This window comes from Meriones unguiculatus, chromosome 19 (genome assembly GCF_030254825.1).
Source record: "Meriones unguiculatus strain TT.TT164.6M chromosome 19, Bangor_MerUng_6.1, whole genome shotgun sequence".
Lineage (NCBI taxonomy): Eukaryota > Metazoa > Chordata > Mammalia > Rodentia > Muridae > Meriones > Meriones unguiculatus.
The window spans coordinates 9415297-9442695 of record NC_083366.1 but is presented as its reverse complement, the minus strand read 5'-3'; the positions used below and the strand labels follow the sequence as shown (position 1 = coordinate 9442695).

The 27399-nt window shown below is 38.4% G+C and overlaps 1 protein-coding gene across 1 annotated transcript in view; it reads left to right on the top strand.

The window, feature by feature from the left end:
* Plxdc2 (plexin domain containing 2) overlaps nt 1-27399 on the top strand; it is a 434652-nt gene that overhangs the window by 220228 nt on the left and 187025 nt on the right. The window contains exon 4 of the mRNA XM_060372593.1: nt 8544-8613. Within this exon, the coding sequence (XP_060228576.1) occupies nt 8544-8613 (70 nt within the window). The remainder of the gene's footprint in view (nt 1-8543; nt 8614-27399) is intronic.

The window sequence follows — 27399 nt, the reverse complement described above, 5'->3', positions numbered from 1 at the left end:
GTTATGAGTCTTAATGTATGCTTTGATATACTGCTAGGTAGAGTCTTTCAGAGGCTGTCTTTGGTAGGCTCTTGTCCTGTTACTTGTTTTCTCCTACATCCAATGTCCATCCCATTTGTCTTTCTAAGTGAGGATTGGTCATCTTACCCTGAGTTCTCTTTCTTGTTTATCTTCTTTAGGTGTATAGATTTCAGTATATTTATCCTATCTTATAGGTCTATATAAGTGAGTGTATACCATGTGCGTCTTTCTGCTTTTGGGATACCTCACTCAGGATGATCGTTTCTAGGTCCCAATATTTGTCTGCAAATTTTATGATTTCCTTGTTTTTAATTGCTGAGTAGTATTCCATTGTGTAAATGTACCACAATTTTTGTATCCATTCCTCAACTGAGATACATCTGGGTTGTTTCCAGGTTCTGACTAAATAAAGCTGCAATAAACATGGTTGAGCAAATGTCCTTGTTGTGTACTGGAGCATTTTTTGAATATATGCCTAGGAGTGGTATAGCTGGATCTCAAGGAATCACTATTCCTATTTGTCTGAGAAAGCGCCAGATTGATTTCCAAAGTGGTTGTACAAGTTTGCATTCCCACCAGCAATGGAGGAGGGTTCCCTTTTTCCACATTCTCTCCAGCATGTTTTGTCACTTGAGTTTTTGATCTTAGCCATTCTGATGGTTGTAAGGTGAAATCTCAGGGTCGTTTTGATTTGCATCTCCCTAATGGCTAAGGATGTTGAGCATTTCTATAAGTGTTTTTCTGCCATTCTACAATCCTCTACAAAGAGTTTCTCTGTTTAACTCCTTTTTCCACATCATCTTCAGCATGCGTTGTCACTTGAGTTTTTGATCTTAGCCATTCTGATGGTTGTAAGGTGAAATCTCAGGGTCGTTTTGATTTGCATCTCCCTGGTGGCTAAGGATGTTGAGCGTTTCTATAAGTGTTTCTCTGCCATTCTACAATCCTCTACAAAGAGTTTCTCTGTTTAACTCGTGCCCCATTTTTTTAATTGGATTACTTGATTTGTTGCTTTTTAACTTCTTGAGTTCTTTATATATACTGGATATTAGCCCTTTGTCAGGTGTAGAGTTGGTGAAGATCCTTTACCAGTCTGTAGGCTGTCCTTTTTATTTTGATGACAGTGTCTTTTGCTTTACAGAAGCTTTTCAGTTTCATGAGGTCCCATTTATTGATTATTGCTCTTAGAGCTTGTGCTGTTGGTGTTCTCTTCAGGAAGTAGTCTCCTGTGCCGATGAGTTCTAGGGTCTTCCCCACTTTTTCTTCTAACCAATGTAATGTGTCTGGTTTTATGTTGAGGTCTTTGATCCACTTAGACTTTAGTTTTGTGCAGGGGGATAAATATGGATCTATTTATATTTTTCTGCACTTAGACATCCAGTTGGACCAGCACCATTTGTTGAAGATGCTGTCTTTTTTTCCATTGAATGGTTTTGGCTTCTTTGTCAAAGATCAAGCATTCATACACATTTATAAGGTGTTTTATCCCCCTTACTACTCACCGCTATCCCCTCTCCACCACGAGTCCTGGTAGTTTTTCTCTTATTGTCCTTTACACATTCATATTTTTTTAAGATTTCACATATGAATGAAAACATATGATATCTGCCTTTCTGACTCTGTCTTTTTAGTTACATGATGATTACTAGTTCCATACATTTTCCTGCTCATAACTGAAACTAAGGTCTTCTTAGAAGCTCAGTATCCCTCTGTTGTGTATGGATATGTATGGATGTCCATTTATTCACTGACAGCTACCTAGTCTGATTCTGTAATTTGGCTCACTGGAATAGTGCTCATATAAATATCGACATACGGGGAACTCTGTGGTGTGTTGGCTTCAGATTCCTTCAGGCATATACTGACATCACTAGTGGTATACCTAGAGCATATGTCTCTTTTCTAACACATACTCACCAATATTGTTTTATTATTGTTTGTGTTTCTCAGTGATAGCCATTTGGACTGGAGTGAGAGAATGTTAGTTGGTTTTGGCTGCATATCTCTAATGTGTTGGATGCTTTTTATGCATTTAATAGATATTTGTATTCTTAAATGAAAAGTATCATTTCAGTTTACTTTCCCATTTGTTAATTTGAGTGTTTGCTCTTTTTTATCTTTCTATTTTTTATTTTTTTATTAATTACACTTTATTAATTTTGTATCCCCCCATAAGCCCCTCCCTCCTCCCCTCCCGATCCCGATCCCACCCTCCCTCCCATTTCTGCATGCATGCCACTCCCCAAGTCCACTGATAGGGGAGGTTCTCCTTTCCTTTCTGATCTTAGTCTATCAGTTCTCGTCAAAAGTGGCTGCATTGTCCTCTTCTGTGGCCTGGTAGGGCTGCTCCCCCGTTAGGGGGAGGTGATCAAAGAGCAGGCCAATCAGATTATATCAGAGGCAGTCCCTCTTCCCATTACTAGGTAACCCACCTGGACACCAACCTGCCATGGGCTACATCTGCACAGGGGTTCCAGGTCATCTCCATGAATAGTCCTTGGTTGGAGTATGAGTCTCTGGGAAGTTCCCTGTGTTCAAATTTTCTTGTTCTGTTGCTCTCCTTGTGGAGACCCCATCCTCTCTAGCTCCCACTATTTCCAACTTCCTACACAAAATTCCATTCACTCTGCCTGAGAGTTGGCCATCAGGCTCAGCATCTGCTTTGATAGTCTGCAGGGCAGAGGCTTTCAGAGGCCCTCTGTGGTATGTTCCTAGTTTGTTTCCTGATTTCTTCTTCTGGCTTTCAGAGGCCCTCTGTAGCAGGTTTCTAGGTTGTTTCCTATTTTCTTCTTCCTCTGATGTCCATCCTCCCTGCCCCTCAGGATGGGGATCGAAAACTCTAGCCAGGGTCCTCTCTCCTGCTCGGCCTCTCTAGATGCACAGATTTTGGTGGGTCCGTCCTACATTGCATGTCTATATGAGTGAGCATATACCGTGTGTGTCTTTTTGCTTCTGGGACAACTCACTCAGGATGATCCTTTCCAGGTCCCACCATTTACCTGCAAATTTCATGATTTCCTTGTTTTTCATTGCTGAGTAGTATTCCATTGTATAGATGTACCACAATTTCTGCATCCATTCTTCAGTTGAGGGGCATCTGGGTTGTTTCCAACTTCTGGCTATTACAAATAAAGCAGCTACAAACATGGTTGAGCAAATGTCCTTTTTGTGTACTTGAGCCTCTTTTGGATATATGCCTAGGAGTGGTATGGCTGGATCTTGAGGAAGCGCTATTCCTAGTTGTCTGAGAAAGTGCCAGATTGCTTTCCAGAGTGGTTGTACAAGTTTACATTCCCACCAGCAGTGGAGGAGGGTTCCCCTTTCTCCACAACCTCTCCAGCTTGTGTTGTCACTTGAGTTTTTGATCTTGGCCATTCTCATGGGTGTAAGGTGAAATCTCAGGGTTGTTTTGATTTGCATTTCCCTAATGGCTAGTGAGGTTGAGCATTTCTTTAAGTGCTTCTCTGCCATTCGATATTGCTCTGTTGAGAATTCTCTGTTAAACTCTGTTCCCCATTTTTTAAGTGGATTACTTGGTTTGCTGCTTTTCAGCTTCTTTAGTTCTTTATATATACTAGATATTAGTCCTCTGTCAAAAAGGGTTGGTGAAGATTCTTTGAGTGTTTGCTCTTTTGATTTCTAATATTTTGATATCTTTATACATTCTGGATAGTAATGCTTTATTACTAGGACAAATCACCATTGAAGATTCTCTTCTATTCTGTAGGCTATAAGTTTTGCAGTATGGTCACTGTTTCCTTTGCTGTACAGAGATTTTTAGTATAGTGCAGTCCTGTTAGCCAGTTCTTGCTGTCTTTGTGTCAATGAAAGTTCCAGTCAGGAAGTTATTTTCTTGAAAGGTTTCCCATATGTTTTTCTCTAGTAGTTTCAAAGTTTCAGGTCTTATCTTCAGGTCTTTGTGAAGAACTTGCAGTATTTTGTGTTTTACAAAGTCAGCTTTGGTCCCCTGAACTTGGGCTCAAATAGCACTTCTTTGTGGTACTCTGCCTCCACATGGTTCAGCTGTGTATCCTATGATCTTCTCCCCACCACTGATGGCATTCTGTGAAGCTTGCTCATTGTCATACCCAGGGTCCTAGATTTACTGCCTGTCTTATACAAGCTGATGAATGAAGGATGAAAATATGAACAAATAAAATGGCTCTTTGTTCTTGTTTGACAAATCTTTTACATATCACCCTGGGGGGAATAATAATCTAATTAATAATGGGTAATTATGTTGAATGTATAATCATTTGACTTCAAGGCACTTAAATTCTAGTGCTTAACTGTTTACATTGATATCTTACTATATCATACATTTAGGTGGAAAACTAATGATTTTCCTAATTTTGCCTTTATATATGTCTACTCTGTTTGTTCTTAATATTTCAGTATTTGAGATCATTGCCTTTGTAATCAATCAAAGCAAGGTCAGCTCTTAGGCTCCTGCTCGAGCCACATTTAACCACTGTGAGTAGCCACCACTCAGAAATGGTTGTAAAATAAGACTATTACTCCAACAAAGGAGCAAGTATGGACATAACCTAGAACCCCTGCTCGGATGTAGCCCATGGTAGCTCAGTATCCAGGTGGGTTCCCTAGTGCAGGTAAAAGGGACTATTTCTGACATGAACTCAATGGTGGCCTCTTTCACCTCCCCCCCAACCTGAAGGAGGAGCAGACTTGTTGGCCACAGAGGAGGATATTGCAGACAGTCCTGAAGATACCTGATATGCTAGGGTTGGAAGGGAAGGAAGACCTTCCCTATCAGTGGACTTAGAAAGGGGCAGGGAGGAGATGAGGGAGGGAGGGTGGGATTTGGAGGGAATGACAGAGGGAGCTATGTTTGGGATACAAAGTAGATAACCTGTGATAAATGTAAAAAAATAAAAATTATAAAATAAATAAATGGCAGTAAATGGTTCCAGAATTAAGACTGAAAAGGCATTCAGTTTGTACTTGTAGGTATTGAGAAAGGTAAGTGAGCTATTCTGGGAAGACATTCTTGAGTTAAGAAACATTGGAAACAGTCTGAAATCTCCCCTTTAGTGGCCTCTGTTTATTCTTTACAGGCCACTGATGGGAAGCTGTTTCTGATTTAGGAGTAACTTCCCAGCTCAGGCGGCACTTCTTAGTGCCTCAGGCATGGGCTAGGTTGGAGGGGAAATGAGCAAGCTAAGTCAGAAGAGAAAATGAGTTGCTGTATGCATATGCTTCCTGCCCTTCAACGATTTCAGGCATCCCCAGTGTCTCAAAGAGCTTACTGACAGAAACTGCTCCGATAGCTTGCACTTTGTGGATTGAATTATCTGTTCTTTTGTGTTTATGAACCACAGTGGTAGTGTATCCAGTGCAGTACCTATTCACTCTCGGCTTTGTCTTTTACTTCTGTTGGGGGAAGGGGTTAATATGGTTGCCTATGCCTGTGAGTATGAGTGTGTTTACATGTGTGGGTTCATGTGGGCACCAGACGCTGATATCAGTCTGTTGTCCTCAATTGCTTCTCTACCTTATCTTCTGAGACAGGGTTTCCTCATGCACCTGGAACTCTTGAGTTTAGGACTGGATTATCTGACTGGCAAGACCCCAGAATATACATTTTTTTTCAGCCCTTAGCTCTGGGGTTATAGACATGTGTTCACAATGCCCTTCTAATTATGGGTACTCAGTATCCAAACTCAGTTCTCCATACTTGTAAGGAGGCACTCTGGCATCTGATCCAGCTCATGTCCCATGTCCTATAGTATTTTTCCATAGTATTCTTATATCACACAGCATGTATCTCCTAAGCTCATCCTCCAAGCAAAATTCTTTCTAGGCTGAGGAGAGGGCTTAATACATAAAATTCTTTGCCACAGAGGCATGGGAATCTGAAATCAAATACCTAAACCCACACAAAACCACTGTAACAACTGCAGTCCTGGTGCAAGATGGAAGGCAGTGTGTGAAAAATCTCTGAAAACTCTCATGCCAGCTAGCCTGTCATGGATGGAAACCATCAACAAAAAAAGAGGCCCTGCCTCTAACAAAGTGAGAACCTTCTATACATTCCTCTGACCTTCCTGTGCATGTCTGCCTTCACACAGGTACATTCACCCAAATCACACATGCATACCCCATACCTCACCACACACATCACATGTACTTATGTGCATGTATATGCACTGTCTTGTACATAACTCTTTTAAGAATCTTCTTTAGTCTTTAGATCTGGATTGGCGTGGAGGGGCACAACTCAAACTAGAGCAACAGTTGAAAAGCTATAGAAACCACGACTAATGAAGGTTCTACGACTGTGCTTGTGTTATGTAGGACAGGAGCTAAAAGTTAAGAGCACTGGACTCAGAGAAGCAGAGGGTGAAGTTTATGACTGACATGAGAAGTAGTGTGAGTGACACTTGTCCAGTCACAGGTTCAAGTTAGGGCTAGGCCTGAAAAGTGATTAGTATTTCCTATGATGCTTAGGGTCAAAGACTGAGCACTAAAGGATTGGGGAACAAGGCAGCAAAGTGATACCAGACAGTAGCATTCAAGGGGAAATGGAGGCAAGGCATCTGTGAAAAAAAAAATGTGTAGGAATGAGGGGTTATAAGAAGCGAGTGAAGCGGAATGTATACATTTAGCAACTATTCATAAGATAACATCTGCTAAATTCTATTTTATTCTATGAGATAGAGAATGCCATGGAGATAGGGAGATAAAGTGGTCATTTTAGTAGGGAAGCAACTCAATCATAGATGTCACTCTTGAGGAAGATGAATTCTTAACTTTTCTTTCAACACTTATTTCATTCTTTTTAGTTTATATATTAGTCATGTATTTCTGCCCAAATTAAAATATATTTTACTTTATAAACATGTCATTAATTTCACTCAAATCTGATTATTTTGCTATTTCCTGGACAGCTACAGTGTCTGAGCAAGCTTATACCATGTGATTCTTATTTATCCTTGATGAAAACCGGGTTTGTTAGACAAATGTTTAAAGCAAAATGTTAGTAATGATGTAACTTTAATAAGAAGCCTGGGAAGACATTAGAATGGTGGGGTTCTGTGTACTCTGATAACTACCTACATTGAATTATGCTTGACATCTTTTAGACACATCAGTTTGATATTGTTGCTTTCATTTTAGTGTCATCAGTGACCACTCATTCCAAGTGGCAGAATAAAATAGTTGTTATTTTTCTGGTAACATAAAATAGATGTGATGAAAACCATTTTAGGGAGATGTGGCTATAATGAAAAAGGAAAGAAGAACTAATTGAAAGTCAATGTAGATTCTGAATGATTAACTCTGTGCCAAAGAAGTCATTAAAAATCTCTGAAGGATATGAAAAGGCAATCATTTGCAAAATTGGAGAGAGCTAAATTCCAATAGATATCCTCTTTTACATTTTAATTTGTAGATTCAAAGAAGTAAAATGAATAAATGGTGGCATTTTAACATAACAGCACTTACTATCGGAAGTCTGTCCACGAGGCTGGGCTTTAACATGGCCACTTAACATTCATTTGAATTTGTATGATAAATAGATTATAGATAGATGATAGATAGATAGATAGATAGATAGACAGAGAGAGAGAATGATTGACTTCAGGTCACTGTCTCTATATGTAGACTTTTTCTTGTTTCTTAACTTGTAATGCTTTAAGCTTACAAGGAGCTATTTTATTCTGTTATATTTTACTAATGTAAAATAACTAATGTATAATGTATAATAATACAAATAAACATAATATATTTGCATACATTGTGGTTAAACCAAATATACATATGCTATCTCTTATGTATTAAAAATCAGTGTCTTAAGCTCTCTTGAGGAAGGCAATAGGTCATGACTTTTGAACTTTCTACCTAAACTTTTTCAATTTCCCTTATACCAAATCAAAGTAGATTTCCAGCAACTACTGTTTATCCTGCAACTTCATACTTTTGAAAACTGTGCTAAGTTTAACTATCTCACTTCATTAAACAAACATAAGGATGTCTTCAGTTCCCCATCTATAGCTCCATGACATCACCTTTCATCAATCACTTTTTATTGTAGAATATTTAGAGAAAATTAAAAACAAAGCTATAATATGAAAAGCCCTATCTTTGATTTTCATTCACTGAATTTGTGCTATAGCGTATTATAGTGTTTCATAATCAACTGGTAAAAGGACAAACAACTTACTCATTAGATAACAGAAATATCTTGGTAAATGATAAGACAACAATGATAAGGACTAAGAGAAAATAAGTTGATTTAGAATTTAAACTTCCAAATAATCTTTATAAACCAGAAGGAAGTCAAAAGACCATAATAACCTCACTTTATTCTTTTCATATGCTTCAGATTCTGAATTTACAAAAATATACTCTTTAATACCATCCCACACTGAGTTTTTAAGTTCAACTACAATACCAGTTGGGTAAAGGAGAAGCATCAGTTAGCTTTAATTGAAAGTCTCTCTATTTCACATTTACTGTTATGCACATTATTGATTTTTCTTTTTTGATGTTGTTCCTTGCAGAGAGTGACTCTGTCCTTCGATTTTCCATTTTATGGTCATTTTCTACGTGAAATCACTGTGGCAACTGGGGGTAAGTTGTTTTCTACATAGTTACCTAAAAATATCTATATTTTCGGTATAGTTTTTATTATTAATTTTTCTCATATTTTAAGGTAGATGAAATTTATTGGGAAAATGATTGATTTATAACAAAACTTACTATAGAGTGGGCATGTTAGGAAAGTTTTCACCAGAAATAATTAAAGTATTATGATAATTTTCAGGTTAAAATAAATTTTAGTTTTAGTTTTAGCTCACTTCTTGGTAACAACATAAAATGGGGGAAAATGGAATAGAGATAGCATTAAACTGTGCAAAAGAGAATTGTTGGAATCTTTTTGAACTTTCTTTCATCATATTTAGCTACTATGCATGGATATACATACTACGAAAACATGTTCTTTACCTTAAATCATTTTGCCTTTTCATTTAATGTCACCTATATTAACAGAGAAATTTGAGTATCTTAAACACTGACATTCAGATTAACTTTTCAAAAATTTTCTTTCCTCTGTAAATGTAAAAGGCTAGGGTCTAAGCTAGTATTCTCCAAGGATCATGTTTCCCAGTGTGTTGCAAAGGCAATGTGTTTATCATGATGTGATGAACACATTTTGTCCTTGAGACTATCCCTGTCAGCCATAGGTGGTGGAGAACGGGCATAGAAGTATTAGAGAAAATAAACAAAATAATAGAACTGTAAAGAAAAATGAAATTTCACCTATTGGCAGCAATGGCATAATGAAATGTCTTGAACATCTGTACCTAAAGTACCAGATAGTTGGGGTCATCCCTTCACTAGTTTTCATTCATGGTTTCTGAGATGGCATGGAAACTGCCTGCCTTTTTCTTTTTGTATTTTAATATAAGTTATGAACATAGAAGTTAAGTAGAAACCAGCAGGGAAAGAGTTGCAACCACAAATATCAACAAGAAAAAGATTTTGAACACCTACATTGAGCTAAGGTAAATTATGCTACTTTTTCTTTAGGCATCTTTAGCCCAGGGAAAATAGAAAAGTGGAATTGCTTAGAAACCAAAAGTATTGGATGAGATTTCCAGGGCAGCTAAGCCTCATGCATTTGTGGGAATCATTCTATAAGTCTCGATGGAGAAATTATTTAAGGTATTTCTTTGAGGGAGTCACAATTTTTGTGGTTTTATAAGGAAGAAAAGTATGTTTTGAGGTTGGGGTCACAGTCAGAGACACACATACAGACAAAGAAAATGGGCAGAAGAGCGTTTTTTTAAATAATCAGATTTATGTAAAATTGATGAAATGTTTATAAAGTCAAGTGCAAATCAGAAAAGTAAACTGGGGCAATTTTATATGTCATCTCTTTGAATCCTGGGTCAAAGATATAAGTAATAAACTTTAACAAGACAGGTCTAGATGTTTGTGTAATTGCTTACACTATAGATACACTGTATGTAGTAAGTATATTTGCTTGGAAGAGTGTTGTGGTCGCCTGTTGCAGAAGCTTAAGGGATTTGATGGTTCAAACAAACCAAGGCAGATGAGTCATGTACAACAACCACAGAAACAAATGTGAAATGACTGAGTTAAAAACAAAGGGGTTCAAGCATGGAGATACTGAATTTTTGTGTGGGATAAGACTAGATTATACTTAAAGTATAGATTAGGAATCTGACTTTTGAGTTCACCATGTGCACACTATTAGAGAGAGTTAGCCCTTGAAATGATTATTGAAGGGTTGATTATATTTGAGGTGAAAATGAAGAGTGGACCCCTTGAACCATGAATGGTATCACATTATCTCTCATTAAAGGATGCCGGGACATGGTGGCTTTAGAATAAATGTTAGGCATGTTTGCTAACATAACATGTGTAACAGAACCCAGGATGTTACTTAGGTTCCACTGACACTGTAATAAAAATATAGACTCTTATCTAAGTTAACTTAAAAACTCATGTCAGTGATTAGGCTACTGTGAGTTAAGACAGAGCTTAATGGAGTGCACAGCAACCAACCGAAGAAGATGGTTATATGTTGTATTAGTCGTTAATATTTACTATTGATGTATCTTTCAGTAGTGCTGTGGTTAATCCTAAACCAGCTGTCTACCCAAATCACCACACAGAAACGGAGATTTAACCTAGATCACAATGCTGGGCAATAGTTACTCCATCCTAAACCTCCAAGCCCACGTAGTTTCCTGCCATTCAGATTTTACCCATTATACTTGCTTTTAGTGATATCTTAGGTCCAGTCCACCTTTACCTCGTTCTAAGACCTCTCCTCTAGCCTCTCCCTGCTTCTCTTCTTTCCCTCCTCTTCTGCCTCCCACTCCTCCCTGTCCTCCGGCTCCTCCCCTCTCCCGCCTACTCCTTCCTTTCCATTGCTCAACATTGTGGCTGGTTGTTTTATTTTGGCATGTTTACACAAAGTTGAGACAGGTGATGCTTAGAATAAGTATCCCAATGCAATGTCCGATTGAAACCAGAGAGTGGGGGAGAGACATCAGCATTGGAATGAACAAGGGTAAAGTGTATACATTCCAAAAGAACGTTATGCCAACAGCTATATTATAATTAGTGCTTCAAAATACCATTTTTAAAAAAATCTCAGTTTAAAAAATGGGCCTTCAATGATATCTACCCTCTCTGAAAACATTTAAAGACACTCTTTTTGTCTACTTAAATTATAACAGTAAGAATAATATATAAATCCCTGTACCTTGCTTAAATCAAACTGAAATCAGAGGCCTCACCAAGATAATTTGGATGCAACCTGTAAAACACAGAAAACAGACTCTCATCAAAAATTTTCAAGTAAACACCTAACTTAAATTCTCTTCTGCTGCTTGCTGTCCAATCAGTTCTGACCCAGACCCTGTAATCGCACTGGAAAAGAAGCCCCATCAAGTAACAGGAAAGAGAGACTGTGGTTCCTGGCTGAGATTATTATTTCATCTAACGCAAAGAAAGAGGCATGATCTGGATAAACAGTAACAAGCTACCCAGAAATGCTAAAGGAGAGGAAAGATATTTTAAAAAGGAGGTAATTTTTATTGTACCATGCAAGAACAGAATTATGAAAGAACCAACATTTAGCACTGAACTATTGAACAAGGTTGAATTTTATTAGGCAAAAAAGTGACAGGTTAAAATGTGGAGAGAGAAAGCATAGTCCAGAAAAATAAATACTGAGCTAAATCATAGTCTGAGGCCTGTATTGAGTGAGTTTGAAAAGAGGGATGTTGGTACTTTGAACAAGGGCAGCTTGAACCTTAGGTTGTTCAAAGATGTAGTTTGATCTGAAGTGGGGTACAGGGGAGGAGGAGGAATGACGGTAGAAAAACTAGGTAGCAGAGTTTTAATCCTTTAAAGATTTTTTATTGAATTTCACCATGTAACTACAGATCATATTTAATTATGTATGATAAAATTAGACTATTTTATTATATAGCAATATAATAATGTGTTAGAAATAATAAATAATGTTTGAATGAATATCAGATTTCAGTCTAAAATTGTGTATGTGGAGGGTAGAGGTGCATATATGTACATGTGCATGCATGCACACATGCCACAGAGTATGTAGGGGAGAGTCAAAGAGGTGCAGGTTGTTCTTTGACTGTTTGAATCTCCAGAACTGAACTCTGGCCATAGGCATGGCAACAAGCATGTTCACTTAGCAAGTGCCATCGTGCTGGCCCAATATGTATGGCATTTTCTTTCTTTCTTTCTTTCTTTCTTTCTTTCTTTCTTTCTTTCTTTCTTTCTTTCCATTTTTTTTTGTAGACATAATTCCTAATCTGAGATAGGTGCAGTGGAAAGGGAAGAGGCCAGTTCAAGGCATGTATCATTTAAATTGCTTAATCATTGTGGTTAGAAAAGCTTCCAGCCAAAAGGCTCCATGAAATTTCAGTGGAAAAAAAAAAAAACCAAAAAACTATGAGTTTGGAGGTCTGAACTACAGGGTGTGATAGAGCTTCGTGAATGGTAAAATGTTTCAACCCAAAAGACCAATGTGACAAATGCCCAGAGTCATCGCAGTTCTTAAACAGGCTACACACCATAGAGGGTTCAAAAGAAAATGAAAACTGCAAGTCAAATTTAAAGTGTTGATTTGACGCCATTAGTACTGGATGAAGGCCTGATATTTTTAAGTAGGAACATTAGCTTCCATTCTATTGACTATCATTTACCCTTGATTTTTATCTCTGAATTCTGTCAGATCCTGTTTCCACATCCAATGTAAGAAAAAAACAAAACAAAACAAAATAGGATGTTTTCTTAGTGAATACAAGCTGGACAAACAAATAAAGCAAATGCTTTGAATTACTCTTCCTGTCTCATTACCTCACACACGTGCCTTTTCCTAGGCCTTCGTAACCACACTCTACACATGTAGACACACACACTTTAAAGCTAAGATCTGGAGTTGTTCGTGACAGAGAGCACTCACCATCGGGAAGGCGGAAACCAGCTCCATCTTTAAGGCGCGGCATTACGCAGCTCTCTACAGTTTCCCCTTTTTGTTTTAGACGCATCAGGCAAGAGTAGAGGTCTGATCTCTGATATTAGAAATAAATTGGGACTTTGTACCGATGTTCATTTAGGTGTCATCCACCCAAAGAGCATCAGAATCTGGCTTGCTTCCATGTATGTGGACCTATCTGCATTGCCCACGTGGCACGCCTGGGTTGGCTACCCAGAGGCTATTTAAGCTGTGGGCTGGCTTTCCCCAGGGTTAGATGATTGTTCAAGGTTCCTGAATAAACTGCATTGAAAAAAAAAAAAAAAACAAAAAAAAACTAAGATCTGTGATTAATTTCAGAATTGTGCCTCAGATCGCTGTTAAGATCAGTACAAATTCAACTCAGAAACTGATTTTAAAACAGACAAATACATAATTCATGTGGCAAATCTTTGTTTTGTATGTGTATATATGTGTGTCATTATAAATAAACTTAAGTTCTACTTTAAAATTTGAAACTAAACTAAATACCAGGCCTGTAGTTAAAACTATAAAATAGTCTTTATTTATTACATATTTTAATATTCAAAAGCTTTAATCATCCATACAAATAAAGTAGAAAATGAATTTAAAATACCATCTTATTTTCTGGTTCACTGACAACAAAATCTAGAAACTTTTATTCATCTTTCTATTTAAAATATACTTTAGTATGCAGACATTTCAAATATCTCAAAACTAGTGCTCTGCAGTTCATCATCAAGAACATGGTCATTAATGGCTCAGCTGAGTCCTGTTTCTTGCTTATCATAGCAAATTTTAATTCATATGTATAGCTTAAATTGCTACTGGCCTACTAATCTGATATTTTACATGTTTCATGTTTTGATTGTTAATTTCTCTGGCTGTCAATAGCAAGGGAAGGTCGTTTTAACCAGAGTCCCTCACGGGGACATATGATTATGAAAAATCGGGGATGAAACCAAGTGTTAGGATTCAGATACAAAACTGTGCGAAGAGGTGGCGATGGGTGTGGAATTGTAAGCGTGTGCTTTGTGGTCAAAGATGTTGTATATCAGAAAGCTACTGTGGGATCCTTGCTAACTCCTTTGAATGCAATAAAGTATTAACCATGTCCTGTTTCTGTATAACTTTCTAATTGCACATTTCACTTTAAAAACTGTTTAAAAATTTTACATATATTTTCTTCAGTTGCCATATGATAAATAGTAAACAAAATTACTGTTACATAATGAACTTTTACTGTCTTAAAATCAATATGTAAGCATTAAAAGAATCGTTCAATAAGGGGAACTACAAATCCCCGCACGCCTTCCCTTCATAGACTATGCATGCTCCTGTCAATCAAACCACAATTTTTGCTCTTTGATTTATGGAATATTAAAGTCAAATGATTATTCGTCTATGTCAGGCAAATAATCATTTTTCTGTGCAAACATTCTGCACGGTTGATCAACTGTGGACAGCTGGAATGTTGAGCATTAAATTTATTTTGGGCTATCTTTGACTCTCTAAATTGCCATTCACTGCCCATCCCTCTGTGTGACCTAACATCCTGTGGCTATGAGGCAAGTAAGTTTAAAGCATATGTACACAAAATATATTAAATATATTTAAAACTAAAGTAATATCTATTGGTTACCTTGGTTTTCAGGAAGTATATTACTAAAGTTTCTATCCTTTTTTTCTTCTGGCTTTCAAATAGTAGCATTTTAATTTTAGTTCCAAATCATATTTCATGGTTTTTGAAGACACATGATTAATAGCAGGAATAAAAATCTTTCAGGGAAGAGAGAGGACTGGTTGTTACTCATGACGATTTATAAACACTAGCCTGTCTTGTTCCAAAGGTAAAACCTCATGAAAGAGATAGTGATGCACCCACAAACCATCTCAAAGTGGTGAAGAAGGATGGAGTTATTACATCTTTCTAAGTGATTATTAACAGAGAGCAGAGATCACAAGCACCTAGTAATCAGTGTGTTAATGAAAGACAGTAAAGCCACAGATGTAGAGCAGAAGCAATTCCATTCCATCCTGGGTGCCAATTTAAAGTAACAAGCTTAAGTCTCAAGATTTCCAGATAGAAAGACATATAGGACTCTTCCTAAGTTCTCTATCTGAGTGATTCTCTGAGATACACCCGCAAACACCCGAAAGCTCATTTTTGCAGTCCCCTTGGGTAATTTACTCTTCCTCTAAACCATCTAGCGCCAGCAGCAACATCAGCAGATCCAACAGCATTACCACATTTCTTTTCCCTGAAGCAGTAAGGTGCTAGGAATCACATATTCCCAAGCATCTTTGTTTCTGCTCTGAACATATGTGCTTCATTAGCCCTGGCTTCATAAAGTGCGGCATAGTAGGGTGTTTAGAGCGGTGAAAAGCTACGCAGGTGACACCCCTGGGAGTTAGAGCTCAGTCAGTAAAATAATAAGGAAGAAAACTACCAGAGGCAGAGAGGTGGGAAGAATGAAGGTGGATAATGACACCCAAGCAAAACAGAGAAGAATTATGAGTGTATGATGGCAGGTCGGGAATGGGAGCCAGGCCAAGGGGTGATCACCTGACATGAGAGCATGGATGAAAAGCCGAGGATTCATGCTCATTCTCATCCATTGCCCTAGCAACTTCAGAAGAGACTGCATGTCTCCAGAGTTTAAGTGTGCTTAGGAACTTTCATCTCTGCATAGTGCCTTTGTCCTCTGATCTGGGCTTTATGGGAGACACTGGCGGCAACATTCTCCGGCATTCTTTCCCTGCCAAGGCTACACTAAGTCAGTTAAATAGTGCTATACCACAAATGCATACATGCATCATTCAGTGCAAAGAGAGTCAAAAGCGAAGGGACAGTGTGCTGTGCATGACCCTGTCCACTGTTGGAAAATAAAGGACTTTTTAACAGTATGAGGCTGACAGATTCTGGCTGCTTCAAAGTCAATTAGAAAACTCTGCTCAAAATGCATCACAGCCAGAAAATAAACTTCCTTTCCTTGAAGAAAGCAGTGTGGCAGCATGGCTAAGATAGGCTGTTGATGCACATTGGTTAGGCTCAGAGCCAAGACAGATGTGTCCATAGAGTCCCCGGGAAATTACTTACACGTAGGGAAGTCCTGCTTATAACAGTTTTTGTGAAGACAACTAATGCTGCTGATCAATATTTTATTGAAAATACAATGTAAATAATATGTGTTATTGCTGCAATCTTTACCTGTAGCCTGGCCTGTTTTTAAAATGCTTGTCTATGAAGTTTTTCTATGGCACAATCATTGTTTGTTAGTCTTTGCTCCAGAAATTTAACCCATGGGCATGCCTAACTATTTAACGGCTGACTTAAATGGTATTATTCATTCATGACAGGGGAAAAAGAAAACGTTTATGTGGCTAGCTTCTGATGTCCCTTCTAATGGTTACATAGGCCATTTCTGAGTGCAGAGCAAAAATTACTTTTAAAGACTTCCTGTGAAGAAATTCTGCCATATCAGGATCCTGTCTACAAAATTAAAAAATTTGGCAGTTTTGTAGTCTTGTGTCGGGAGAATCTTGAAATCTTACACTCTGATGTTATCGGTTAGCAGTGCATGCACCATTCTGCTTTCTCTGCTGCCCTTTGCTCTGTGAACCTAAACATTCTGCACGGTTGATCGACTGTGGACAGCTGGAATGTTGAGCATTAAATTTATTTCGGGCTATCTTTGACTCTCTAAATGGCCACTCACTGCCCATCCCTCTGTGTGACCTAACATCCTGTGGCTATGAGGCAAGTAAGTTTAAAGCATATGTACAGACCCTACACCCCCTCCCCAAGGCGAGCATACTATCAGATACCATCTCAGGCCTGTTGCAGTGGTTTCCTCCATTCGCTGGAACCACCTATCAATATATCTTGCCGTGTATTTGAAAATGCTCCTGATTTATGACTTTTTTGTTCTATAACTGCCAATTTTATAAAGCTTACCCTACTAATAACAGTATTTGGGGTACAACAATTTACGTTTGAGGGCAGTAGTAATCCATATTTGGCTCCAGAATAAACAATTTATATTTCTTTTGAGGTGAAAATTATCCATTTTCTCAAAATTTTCTAAAGTAAATTTTCTATTTAACTAAACAGCCTTATTTTTTGCTTAAATAACAATGGGGAATGATAATATTCCAATTACAAGACATTTCTTTCTGTCATGAGAACTCTTTGGTTTCTGTTATAATTCCAAATTTAACAAAAGTATTCTGATAAGAGAATTTAGACTATGACAAGAACTTTGCAGACACACCATTAGTTGCAGCTACCGATAGTAAAACTGCAGACATGCGACTGGCTCTCTCATGGCCGCAGGGTGCCTTTGTTAGACTTGAGATTCATTTTACTCCTCACAGTATGATTCAGAATGTATGGAAGATAAACCCTTAATACAAAACTGTGAAATACAGTACATGTGAGGCTTTGACATTGGGTAGATTTCTATATATGTCCATATTCCAGTGCTACCTTTATTTTTAATGGCTTTTCTAACATCACACAAAACTACTAGATGTAAAGTCAATTTTGCTTAAAATTCAACTCTTGTTTCAATCTCTAAAGTCCTAGAGCTCAGACATTTGAAAAGTCTAATAATTGTGTTGGCTAACACGAATGGGATCATTGTAATAGCTTCCCCTTATATTGCTGATCTGCCTCGCCTGAAGGCTACAGGAAAATTTTGAGTTAAACTAGAGAAAGTGTTGAAATCTGAGTTTTGACTGAAGGCAAAAATGATGGAGGAAAATGTCTTGTAATTGGTGTTCAGGGAACACTGTGTCAAAACCCTAGACAAGCATTTGTGTCTGTCCAAAATGTCAGAATTTATTGAATAGTAATAAATTCACCAGGTATGCTGGTTTTATTGAGAGAGAAATGGTCAGGTAACACCATTTCACCCACTAGCCCTGGCTAAGGACAGGCATGAGTTCTGTTATTCTAACTTTAAGTGTTGGCAATAACTCGAAGATCATATCTTACAGAGCAGCAGTAATTAGATAGATAACTCTCTCCCTTTCCCTCATGTGTGTTTGTGTATATGATTGTATCTGCACAGTGTGCATGTGGATATGGTTGTTTAAACTTGCAAATGATGCTATGTATGTTATTATGTGTTGCAGTGTGCATATGGTTGTTTGTATAATTGTGAATGACTGTGTGTGATTGCATGTATGGCTCTGCATGTGTATGTACGACTGTGTGTATGCATATATGATTGTGTGTGTAAATGTGTGTGTATAAAATAGTGGGTTACAGAATAAGACATGACATTCACAAAAATTAACAAAAATGCAGGTAGGAACTATAAGCATGAGAAAACTGGCTGAAGTAAGCCGGGGAAGCTGCTGTGTCCACTGGCTATGGATCTGACTACAGTGAGGGCTAACCTGTAGAGCTGAGTAGCTTCAGAAGTTAAAAGGCAGGACCAGATTCAAACAAATAATGGGCAAAAGAATGTGTGGCAGTTTTCACTGTGCAATCAGGAAGATGGGACTGAAGCCTCTAAGAAAGAAAGAATGTTCTATGCTTGTCAGTATCTTCATGTACACACCAAGTGATCAGATGGCAAATCTGTGGGGCCATAACCACCTGGGGCCATAAGCACCAGGTGTCCACAAGTTTATGTGGTACAGTTAGAAAAGTTACAACCACGTATTTGTTTGCTGTGTCCAACCAAAGATTTGTCTCCTTGTATCCCCTTTTCCTGACATGATTTTCATATGTCCATGTCCTCACACTATAGTGCATTTATGGGGTCACATTCCTTCTACTCCAAGAGGAAGTTATTTATGAGTGTGTGCTTGGGCAGTGTGCCAACGAGATAGCACTGTGGATAAGCAGAGTCATCCTCCAGCACCAAACTGGAATCAAAGCTTCTTGTAAAATCAAGTGTGTCTGGGAAGAGAACAGCATGGGAGGAAAAAAAACAGAGTTTCACATAATATGGAGTCACTTAGGGTAGGGAAGCCTGTGTTCAATAGCTGTTTTATTATCAATTTCACAGCTGCTTACCAAGATAAGCATTTTTTTTTCTTTCTCCAACCAACATATAATGTTAGTTAAGTTTTAATTTTTCCCAATTTCCATGAGATTTGAAGATATTCTTTAAATTAACATGATTTGTTATGAACATATATCTTAAATTATTTAATCATGATATCAACAAAAACTATTTTATAATCATGAAGCTGCGAAGATCTTTCCTGAGTAACATAAGACTCAGAAATCATTTAAAAATTGAAAACTTGCATTAAGAAGTGTTTCTTCCTCAGAAATATTTATTTGCTACATCTTTTTAATATTTACTTTTAGAATTTTACATATGAGTGCTGTATGTAGATCAGTTATCACTTACCTCTCCTCCCTTGAACCCTAATTATGTCTGCACCACCCTCTTTCAAATTCATATTCTTCTTCTTTATCATTCTTATATATATGTATGTATATGTGCATGTATATACCTATAAGTACATAAATACGAACTCATGAGTTCCATTAGTGTTGCTTCTACATTTATGTATTAAGGCTCCACTCCTAGATAAAAAGCTACATAAATGGCTTTTGAAAAGGATGAGTCTTCTCAAGGGACAAAACTTCTGTTTCACCTTAACAGGTTCTCAATCCAAAGTGGTTTATTTTTGTTGAGCCCTAACCAAATCCATTTGGGACATCTTTCTAGTAGCCTGGATGAACATGTAAAACTTTTATCAACAATGTAGTTTCTAGACAAATGAGCCATCTAAACAATGGGTATATGACAAAGATCGTTTATTACAAAGAATTATAAGATCTTCTAATTTTAGGTTGTCCTTACAAAGAATATAGAAGTTGTCATTCCTATTTTATCAACAAGACACAGCTCTCTAAGACAAAACTCAATCTTTTTCTATCCAAAAAGAGTTTGAAAGAAAAGCACCTTCACTGAAAGTCGGGGTGACATGCATCCAAGGTGACATGGGAGATGTTTACCTAGAACATAAACCATTGGAACCAAAGATTGTTAATAACTCTTAGAGGGCTACTTCAGTGAAGCAAGATTTTGAGTGTCCATGAGCCAAGAAGCCATGCACTGTTGAGGACCTCGGTCTTGGAAGGGCACTTTAGCTCTGGGGACTTGACTTCAATGAAACAATCAGATTCTCCTGGTATGGGGCTCAGAAAGCACTTTTCAGGGCTGGTTTTGGACAGGGAATTGTATTTACTGTGAAGAATAGTCACAGACTTCTCAAAAACAAAGGATGATCTTCAGCTTAAAGACTTTTGCTGCAGCTTCATTTCAGCTAAGAGGTCCCTGGTATGAAAACATTCCCTTGTATCTCCCTTGCTCATGTAAGAGTAAAGTACTAAAGCACCTTACACAGGAGTCAAGACTTTAAGGAAACACATATAAAGAACATTCTATCTGGGAAGGCAGAGAAGATGTGCAGGTTGGGATGTATTTCAGTGAAGAACATCCAAGTGGGACACGGCAAGAAGACAAAGCTCCACTGTAGACAAAGGTCCACTACAGATTCAGACCTACAAAATAATACTTAAAAAAAGGTATGTAACAACAAGTAGTGAAAGAAGAGATCATGAGTTTTAAAGAGAGAAAATGTTGGTATATGCATGTGTTTGGAAGGAGGAAAGGGAATGGGAAATAATAAAATTATATTCTCTAAAAATAAATAAAAAATTTAAAAATACGAAGCAAAGAAAATAATGTACAGAATAAATCAGGGTAGAACTTAACATCTAAGATCGAATAAGGTCACAATAATAAAGAAAGTATACTAAAAAACAGAGTATCAGAACAGAAAAAAAAAAGATCCGAACATGAAAAATACTGGTAATTCTTATGGTAAAGAATTTTCCAACATTATAGACATCCATCTAAGAAGGTTGGTGAATTCTACTGAGACAGCAACTACCAAAACCCAGGCGTGGGTACATGAACTTCCAACTGAGGCAAGGAGGGAGTGTCTAAAAATGAAGCCAGGGAAGACCACCAAAAATAAAATGTACAACCAGGATGCCTGAAAACTGTCAAGTCCCTAAAACAGGAATGGGAAGTACTAAAAAAGCAAAACACAAAAAAACCTAAAATACACAAGGAGCCCAGGATGCAGAAGTTTAAGGTGCTAGGCAGGCTAGATCACATGGAGTCTTAGAAGAGAAACAGAACATTACATAATGAACATGGAAATGTAAACAAATTTCCTATGTATATACAAGCTGTGATTTCTGCTTATAAAAACATATTCAATGGATATTTTAAGCAATACATATTTGAATGATGTAAATAAGGATGTACATTGCAAAAATATGAAAAGTACCTGAATGCCTGTCGCTAAGGATATCCAGGTTAAATGTGTTATTGTACAACCATTGAATGGAATATCATGTAGCTATTAAATGGGATGGACTCACTTTGTGTATGTATAGGAAAGGATAGAACAATGTTTTATATATATATACACAGTGAGGGATTTATGAGTGTTATTCCATTAATTAGTTCTGCCATCTGCTGTCACCAAATGCTTAGCAGAGCTTAAGAGAAGAAATGCCTAGTTTGAATCATCTTTTCAGAATGTCCAGTTAGTGATCACCTGGCCTTGTGGGTTTGGGAAGCACATCAAGGAAGCAGGAGTCTGTGGTGGAGGAGACTGCTCCTCCCGCAGCCAAGACCAAGGAAGTTACTACAGGTCATTTCTAACCTCCAAAGCCATGCCCCAGTGACCTCCTTCCTGCAGCAATGATCCCATCTCTCTACATCTTTTCTACAGTCAGCCAAAACAATACTACTTGAAGACCAAGCATTCAGCCTGAGGAGGGGTGCAACTTTTTAATAGAAATATTTTTATTTATTATTTATTACAATTCATTCACTTTGTATCCCAGCTGTAGCCCCTTCCTTTGTCCCCTCCAAATCCCATCCTCCCTCTCTTCTCCTCCCATGCCCCTCCCCCAGTCCATCTGACCCTAGCCTATTGAAATATTTTAAATTATAGGCTCCTTAAATTCTATAGTGACCAAATAATGACTAAATTCCATGGAATTTTTTAAAAATAAAATGACCTGGGCAACAAGAAAATAATGACAAATGACTTGTAAATTTTTACATTGTGCTTTCCCTGTACAATTTTTATTTTTTTTATTTTTTATTAATTTTTATGCATATTAGTACTCTAAGAGGGCAGTAGAGAGTATAGATGGTTGTGAGCCACCAGGTGGTTGCAGGAAATTGAACTCAGGACCTCTGGAATAGCAGACAGTGCTCTTAACCACTGAGTCCTCTCTCTAGCCCCTATTTTTTATTTTTTTTAATATATTATCTTATTTATTACAATTTATTCATTTTGTATCCCAGCTGTAGCCCCCTTCCTCATCCCCTCCCATTTCTGCTCTCCCTCTTCTCTCCCTATGCCCCTTGCCCAGTTAAGTGATAGGGGAGGTCTTCCTTCCCTTCCATCTTACTCTAGCCTATCAGGTCTCATCAGGACTGGCTGCATTGTCTTGCTCTGTGGCCTGGTCAGGCTGCCCCCACCCCCAGGGAAATGCAAATCAACATGACACTGAGATTCTACCTCACACCCATCAGAATGGCTAAGATCTCAAATGATCACACAAACTGGAGGAACTGTGGAGAAAGAGGAACCCTCCTCCATTGCTGTTGGGAATGTAAACTTGTACGACCACTCTTTCTTAGACAATAAGGAATAGTGCAGGGGCTAGATAGATGGCTCAGTGGTTAAGAGCGCTGTCTGCTCTTCCAAAGTACCGGGGTTCAATTCCTAGCACCCACATGGCAGCTCACACCTGTCTGTAATTCCAATTCCAAGGAATAGTGCTACCTCAAGATCCAGCTATAACACTCCTAGGCATATATCCAAAAGATGCTCAAGTATACAAGGACTTTTGCTCAACCATGTTTGTAGCAGCTTTATTCATAATAGCCAGAATCTAGAAACAACCTATATGTCTCTCAACTGTTGAATGCATACAGAAATTGTGGTTTATTTACACAATGGAATACTGCTTAGCAATTAAAAACAAGGAAATAATGAAATTTATAGGCAAATGGTGGGAACTAGAAAAGATCATCCTGAGTGATGTATTCCAGAAGCCGAAAGACACACATGGTATATATTCACTTATAAATGGGTATTAGACATATAATATAGGATAAACATACTATAATCTATACACCTAAAGATGCTAAGCAAAAAGGAGGACCCTGGGTAAGATGTTCAATCCTCATTCAGAAAGGAGTGCATCTTATAGTCAAAATACAACACCATCTTTCGACATGGAACTCAGATGTATTTAATGCATGTATTTAATCCCTGGTGCTAAATGGAATTTTTACCAATTACTCAAAGTCCTAATAAAAGAGTAGCAGGGGGAAAAGAAGTACTCTTTCGGTTCATGCTTTACACATGTCACATCACCAACAGATTTCTACATTTAATTAGCATGTATTCTTATGTTATCAGCCACTATGTAGTTACAGAGATAGCCTTTAAAAACTCTGACATAACTGATTGGCCTGCTCTTTGATCACCTCCCCCTTGGGGAGGGGGTGGGGGGAACAGCCTTACCAGGCCACGAGGAAGACAATGCAGCCACTCTTGATGAGACCTAACAGACTAGGATCAGAAGGAAGGAAAAGAAGACCTCCCCTACCAGTGGACTTGGGGAGGGGCATTTGTGGAGAAGGAGGAAGAAGGCAGGGACTGGGAGGGGAGGAGGGAGGGAACTACAGGGGGGATACAAAATAAATAAAGTGTAATTAATAAAAAAAATTAAAAAAGAAAAAAAACTAAATCTGTATTTCTGAATGTGTAAATGGTTTTGTGTGTATGCATACATTTTCCAGAAGTAACAGCAAATGTCAGGGCTTCAGAAATGTACCCCAGAAAAAATGGAGATGACTCATAAATGATGAGAGTCCAAACTTGCTGTGATCTGGAGAGGTTTTTGCTAGGATGTACATAAAGCTTAGAGCAAGGTTCAAGCTTTATCAAGACAGAAGTCCTGGACCAAAGAGATTCTTCAGCTTATGACAGTTTCTTTGTCCTAAGTATTTGGCCTTTGGCATGGGCACTGAGGAGCCTGAGTCAACCTCTGAGAAGCAGAACATGGCACCAAGCCTGTTAGCCGGGCAGTGACAGGAGAGGGTCACCCATTACTTAGAGGCATTTTGAGTAACTGATGCTCCCTGCAGAAGGAGCATAGGTGCAGAGCCAAGGTTTAATGCAGGAAAGGAGGAATAGCATTCAGACTAACATATTCTCCAGAAAGGACAACTGTATGAGACAGCAGATGGTGATTAGCTGTCCTCAATAAATAACTCTTGGCCAAAGGGAAGGCTGGCTTGACAGGCCAGCTACAATTATCTCTGCTTTCCACATTCTCAAGGATGCACAAGATGAGGTATTTCAGGACCATCTACTTAAGGTGCCAAAGAAATCAACCATGAGGAAAAAGATGCAATCACTGTAACCCTGTAAAATAGCCCTAGTAAGAATTCTGTAATTTTTCAATATTACCCAAGTGGTATTTTATACCTTGTCTTTTTGTACAGAAACCTCCCCTGGTCAGGTTCAGAAGCATGCACTCTCTACTCTGCAGAGATCACAGGTTGTTTTGTGCAGAGTTGGACTCCATAGCGTTTCTCCAAGCATCTTAATCCCAGGCTCTACTCTGTTGTTGTAAAAAGAGCAGCTACTATTCTGTTCAGACTATTTTCTCTGATCTTATTTTCATAGACTAAACAGCAACTGTGTTTTCCAACATTTCTAACTTAGCAAGTGGTTGGCACTGAATTGATAAATGCTCGAATGAAGAACAGACCCTGCCTGAACCTTGCCAGGGCTGCCTCTTTAAAGTATGCCTGTCTGAGCCCTGCTACCAGTGGCTGCTGGACAGTTTCCATGGAGGAGGGCCAAGGAGTCAAGCATGTGGTTAGAAGGTGGGGGTACAGAGGGATGAACCCAGAAAGTATTTGTGTAGATGTGATTTTCTTTTCTAGCATGACTGTGGGGATGTCACTTCAATAAAAGAGCATGTTTCTGCTGTTTCCCATTTCAAAGTGGGTAAGATTTATAATTTTGATGAATGCTTGGAACTTTATTTGAAGAGAAGAAAGCTGCTGTGAAGAAGGGGGATAAATGTCCCCTCTGAGCCATCTCCAGATTCTGTCGCTTCTCAATTAGACTCCTGTAGGAAGAACCAGGAATGCAGTTGCAACAGCTCCCTGGCTGAGTCTCTTGTTTACTGTGCATGCCTAAGGGGACAAAACACACTCTCAGAAACAGGGAGCTTTTATGTGGCATCTGGTCAGTGAGGACTATGTTATGAAAGAACACTTACAAAAATATTCCTGCTAACACCTCAGAGAAAGCAATTAGAGTTTCTGCGTAAATTTAACCACAGCTGCCTAAAATGTATGACAGAAAACAGCTGCTACCACCCTTCATGGGGAGCCTAGTCACTCTTCTTGCTGCTTGCTGGCAGGCCAGGATCTAGACCACATAGCACAGTTCTTACAAAATTCAGTGTCACCTCTCTTGTTTCGTTCTTTTCACTGTTTTTGTGGTTTTGTGATCTGACAGTATTTAAATGTAGCTGCCATTCTCTCTTACCCTCTCAGGCTCCAGCTGAATCCTTTCTTCCCTGTTAGCGTCTCTCCCACTTACACATCTTTGTGTGTGTGGCTCACTCACAGAATTTAGTTAGGATTATTCCATGAGCATGGGTAGAGAGCTATTTATTGAAGAGCAGTCGGTCAACTTACCACTGGTCACTCCGTGAAGAAAATACCTCCTCCTCCCCTGGAAGCCATTACCCACCCTTTTAAGACAGCAACTGTATTGTCTGAGGCTCCTGTTCTCTCACAGTCATCTGTAGGAGTTTCTCAAAGCATGGTGCTTCCAATATTCCAGGGAAGTGCTGTAGACATGGGTCAAAGTAACTTAACCACGTCACTAAAGTACCTTACCTTAAGAGTAAAGCACTGCACTGAGTCTCATGAATCACAAACTTAAGGTAAAATTTAATAGATAAAGTATAAATTAGTAACTCACAGAGAGCTCTTGTGATCCCCTAACATTGGACAGGCAAAAATAAGAACAAAACCATATTGAAAATATCATTAGGGAAGCTTTGATTAAGATGTTTTAGGCTGTTACTTCTGATGCTCACAGACCATCTTATTGATGGGATCTACTGTGCTTCCCTCGGTGTCAGGACTAAGCATGTCCAGATTTGCCTAGAATTTTACCCAGGATTTTATACATTTACCGTAATCTTTACACTTGGACTATGGAGGAAGCATTCAAGTGAGTACTCGGGTTGAAATTCCTGATAAACTATGGGTAACTTGAGGGATGTTTAAGATGATGCAGGAGCTCTAAAAAATAGTTGGCTGGTTCAATAATATATTTTAATTAAAAGGTTATCCATTTCCATGGAGCAAAGCGATATTCATCATTGTCATTCCCTTTGCCTTGGACAGAAAAATCACTTCAGCCAGTTAAACATCAATGCTATCTGGTGAGGTATTTGTTGAAGCACTTGTCAAACCCTGGCAGAAAGCACAGTCACCAGCAGCTTCTAACCTCCAGTGATGTTTTTCTTCCTTCAGTAGACGCAGCTTAAATATTTAAGCCTCGGCATTCTGGCATTCTGATGCACTGCCCCTGATGAAGAGCCACTTGCTAGCAATAGAAAAGTAATTTCTTAACCTAATGAAGTAGATAATTTAAAAGCAAGGGCAATATATTTGCAGTTGGTTTTAGAAGAAAAATAAGTTGGCATTTCTGCGATTGGTTTGCGGTTTCCAGGTCCCACGTCAATTTCATTAGAATCTTTGCAGTAATGGTTTTCCTACTACTCCTGATATAACCTTGAACTTTCCCAGTTTTCAAGGTGCTTTGATCAGGGCATTGGGCAGACCACCTGCTACCTCAGCTTCAAAATAACGAAGTACAGTATGCCCGTACAGAACGGAAGAGGGACGGGACACAAATTCTAAAGAACAGGCTCGGTAAATCACTATTCATTCTGTCTAAATCAAAATTACTTAAATAGCCTGAGTCAGAGAATAAAGATTGAAATACTTCCTCGATGGGACCTCAGTGGCCTGGAGGTGTTTCAGAGCTACTTACCTCTGCTTCTGACAAGATGTCCCTGTGGTATGGACCCAACATAGCTCCTAAGGCTGCAGTTTCTCTGCCAATGCTTATTTTACATAGCTGCAGTGAAGGGGATAAATGTGTCTAATATGTATTAAATTATTTTCAGTGGAGATCCCTGGGGCAAATGAAAATCTGTATCTTCACATTTAAAA